This window comes from Hyaena hyaena, unplaced genomic scaffold (assembly GCF_003009895.1).
Source record: "Hyaena hyaena isolate Hyena2069 unplaced genomic scaffold, ASM300989v1 scaffold_263, whole genome shotgun sequence".
NCBI lineage: Eukaryota > Metazoa > Chordata > Mammalia > Carnivora > Hyaenidae > Hyaena > Hyaena hyaena.
In genome coordinates, this window is record NW_024080897.1 from 1,815,887 (window position 1) to 1,819,849 (window position 3,963).

General features: G+C 61.7%; 1 protein-coding gene across 1 annotated transcript; it reads left to right on the top strand.

Annotated features, from left to right (window-relative positions):
* Positions 1-2,336: 2,336 nt before the first annotated feature.
* On the top strand, positions 2,337-3,200 carry HS6ST3 (heparan sulfate 6-O-sulfotransferase 3). The gene has a single exon (XM_039245706.1). The coding sequence runs from the start codon at positions 2,337-2,339 to the stop codon at positions 3,198-3,200; it is 864 nt and encodes a 287-aa protein (XP_039101637.1).
* The last annotated feature ends 763 nt before the right edge of the window (positions 3,201-3,963 follow it).

A 3,963-nucleotide genomic window follows, 5' to 3' on the forward strand; every position in this document is an offset into this window, starting at 1 on the left:
TTTCTTGCTTTGCAGAGTAGTGTGATGCCATTAATAGGATTTTAAACTTTAAGTGAGAGAAAAATAAATAGAATTAGGTAAGCTTTAAAGAAGCTGATTCATCTTACCCAACACCTTTTTTTTCTCTTTTCTTTTTTTTTTTTTTACTAATGTAGGCTCATACAGTATCAGGAAGGGCACTGTGTGTGGTTGTTTATAGAGTTGAAAAGAGGAAAGGAAGCAGAGGCGGGAAGCTTTGTTGACAAAAATCCCACCTGTCTAGAACAATAAAAATAACTTTCAATTAGCATCCCTGAAAGAGATCTGGATCTTAACTGATGGCTGTGAAGGGGGCAGTCTGACAAATGGAAGAGATAGTAGAGTGTCTCAAGAGAAGACAAGCCTGGGTGCTTCAGTGCGTTGAGCACCCGACTTGGGTTCAGGTCACGGTTCATGGTTCGTGGGTTCGATCCCGCGCCGGGCTCTGTGCTGACAGCTCAGAGCCTGGATCCTGCTTCGGGTTCTGTGTCTCCCTCTCTCTCTGACCCTCCCTTGCTTACTCTCTCTCTCTCTCTCTCAGAAATAAATTTTAAAAAAGCATTAAAAGAGAGAGAAGACAAGTACACACCCATCCACAAAGGGGCCAAGTGAGAAGGTTGACCGCTAAAAAGACAGGAGATGCCAGGTGTACTACCTGTAAGGTAGCCAGGAGGGACATGATGACCCGGACAAGGGAATCACACTGTATTGTTTCCCTCTTCAGCACACGGTCCCTCTCCACACGGGTCAAGCGAGTGTAGGGACTGTGGGTGGGTAGTTAGTCCCATTTGATGGTACATCCATTCACTGTTATTAAACAAAGATGTGGTTCTCAGGTAAATGCAAAATTCGCATGTTTGAAAAGTAAAGCTAAAAAAATCGGCACGTAAACCAGCGCTTACTTAGCTTATGAAATAGAGGTGAGTGTCGGTCTCATCATCTGCATTGGGGGTTAGGGGTGAGTCTCGCACATTTAGGAACTCAATGCGTAATAGCAGCATGGATTTTAGGACGTGACCCCTAAGCTCTTCTAAGTGCTGCACGGTGTGGGCTGGTTGGTCTGGTGCTGGAGGGAATGAAGTGTGTATTCAACAAAGAGCCCGTGATAGACAGCAGGTGCCTAATGGATAATTGATAAATGGACGCGGGTTGCATAAAATTGTAGAGTTGGACACACCAAGTTCGCAGTTAAGGAGGGACCGGAATAAAACTTGAGCACCAGTGAGAATGTCTTGGGTAGAAACCGAAAGCAGCCTGGAGCCGCTTTCCCCAGCCAGCTCGCGTGCCGTCCTGCCCAGGTGAGTCCGCCCAGCGGCGACGAGTGTGATTCCTGCACACAGGCCGGCCAGATTTGCGTCCGTCCCCAGGAAGAGAAAGCTGCGGATTTAGAGGTCTCGGATCCGTGCCGGCGGCTCTGCTGCGGGCCTCCCTCCCCAATACCTCTTCGCCGCAGGCTGGAGGGATTCCCGCCCCCAGCTGCCTCCTCCGAGGCCCGCGGAGCAGCGGACTCCTCCCCTGGAAACTCCTCCGGGGCTGGGGAAGGCTTTGGCGCATGCTCCGTACCTCGGGCAGGTTTTTGCTGCGGGTAGCAGGGCTCCCGTCACACCGGCTGGCGGGTTGTGGCGGTGCCAGCCGGTGTGTGCGAGTGTGCCTGCGTGCCCGCGCCTGGGCGGACCGACCCGGACAGCAGCGCGACTCTTCCCGGAGAGGCGGCTCCGCACCGGCGCCGCGCCCGCAGCCGCCGCGGGGGCTCCGCCGCAAACTTGCGGCGCCCGCCGTCTGCCCTCGCGGCTCCGCGGCCCGCGCCCCGCGCCCCGCGGGCAGAGGCCGGCCGGGGGGCGGCGGGGCCGGGCCGCGCCTTCGCGCTGCGCCCGCGCCCCGGCGAGCCTCATGCGGCCCCCGCGCCCGGCGGCCCCCGGCAGGTGCAGGACCCGAGGCGCGCTCCCCGCAGCGCCTGAGCGCCCGAGCGCCGGCGGCGGGACGCCCCGCGTGGCCTGAGAGCGCGCGCCGCGCCCGGGCGGGAGCGGGGAGCGGGGAGCCGGGAGCGGGCCGAGCCGGGCGCCCCCGGGAGCGGGGGGCGCCCCACGCCGCAGCCGCAGCCGCCCGCGCCGGCGCGCGCCTCCCGGCTGGGCTCGCAGGCCCGGGCGCTGCCAGCGCCGGGGAGCCGCGGGGCCGCCCGCCCGCCGCCCGCCTCGGCGCCAGGGGCATGGAGGAGCGGCGCACTCGCAGCCGCGCCCCGGAGTCCCCGAAACTTCCGCGCGCGCGCCGGGCCGCGCCGCTGCCGCCGCCGCCTCGCCTGCCGGCCTGAGAGCGGGACCATGGATGAAAGGTTCAACAGGTGGCTGCTGACGCCGGTGCTCACTCTCGTCTTCGTGGTCATCATGTACCAGTACGTGTCCCCGTCCTGCAGCAGCTCCTGCGCCAACTTCGGGGAGCAGCCCCGCGCGGGGGACGCCGCCCAGCCGGCCGCCCCGAGTCCCGCGCGCCGGGCACAGGCGCCGCCCGCGGACCGCGAGCGGCGGCCGCAGCTGTCCCCGCCGCCCCGGGGGCCGCCCGAGGGCCCGGGAGGGGCCGCGGCGCCGGAGGACGACGACGACGAGCTCGGGGAGCCGGAGGGGGAGGAGGAGGAGGAGGAGGAGGAGGAGGAGCCGGACCCCGAGGCCCCCGAGAACGGCTCCCTGCCCCGGGTCGTGCCGCGCTTTAACTTCACCCTGAAGGACCTGACCCGCTTCGTGGATTTCAACATCAAGGGGCGCGACGTGATTGTGTTCTTGCACATCCAGAAGACCGGGGGCACCACGTTCGGCAGGCACCTGGTGAAGAACATCCGGCTGGAGCAGCCGTGTAGCTGCAAAGCGGGCCAGAAGAAGTGCACCTGCCACCGGCCGGGCAAGAAGGAGACGTGGCTGTTCTCCCGCTTCTCCACCGGCTGGAGCTGCGGGCTGCACGCCGACTGGACGGAGCTCACCAACTGCGTGCCGGCCATCATGGAGAAGAAGGACTGTCCCCGCAACCACAGCCACAGCAGGTACCGCCTCGGCCCCTTTCGCTTCCCGCCCCCTCCCCGCGGCGAGGACCCTGCGCTGCCCGAGCGCGCGGGTCGTTCCCCAGCGTCTTCCCGCGGTTGGGGCAGAGGCTTGGGGAGTGGGTTGAGAAACCTCTGGATAGCGCCCTGGTCGTGAACTCCTCTCCCTCCCTGGCCCTCCCCCCCCCCCCCCGGCTTTCTGCCACCTCCTTTCATCTCAAAGGTGTCTTAGTGTATGTTCTTCCTTGTGCCTAGGACGCTGTGGCCTCCCACCCACCGTGGAATGGAGNCCCCCCCCCCCCCCCCCGGGCTTTCTGCCACCTCCTTTCATCTCAAAGGTGTCTTAGTGTATGTTCTTCCTTGTGCCTAGGACGCTGTGGCCTCCCACCCACCGTGGAATGGAGAGGAGGCCTGGGTGGGATCTTGTACCTAAGTTGTGCGAGTGGAAACCCAGACCCGGTGAAAGGCAGGAAGATCTGGGCGCGGGTAGGCGGGGCAGGGGGTTCAGAGCCACGCTCGAGCCAGAGACCAGCCGAATCCCTCTGGAAGTGGCTCTTGGGTGGCTCCTCTCCAGCTCGGGGAACAGTCCTGACGTGTCTTTGAAGATACACTTTCAGATTCCTGCTGCGCCTCGATCACCCTAATTCTGGAGATGGTCTTTGTTGCTGAGCAATGCCAGATTTGGACTCCTGCTGTTCTCAGCGAGATCTCCACTCTCCCCCGGGCCAATCCATCACCTCATTCCAGAGGTATTAGTTAGATGCCTACTGTGTGCCTGGCAACGTGCTCGGTGCTAAATGAATACAGAGATATAAGTCAAATCCCTTCCTTTCAAGATAGACGGTTTTTTTTTCTCTGCCCCACACCCCCGTCTTTTAGGTAGTAATACTGCTGAGAATTAGGAAAGTTTGAAATCTTAA

Bases quoted from the DNA above. Each gene is read 5' to 3' on its own strand.
- HS6ST3 (XM_039245706.1), top strand. From the start codon at position 2,337: ATGGATGAAAGGTTCAACAGGTGGCTGCTGACGCCGGTGCTCACTCTC.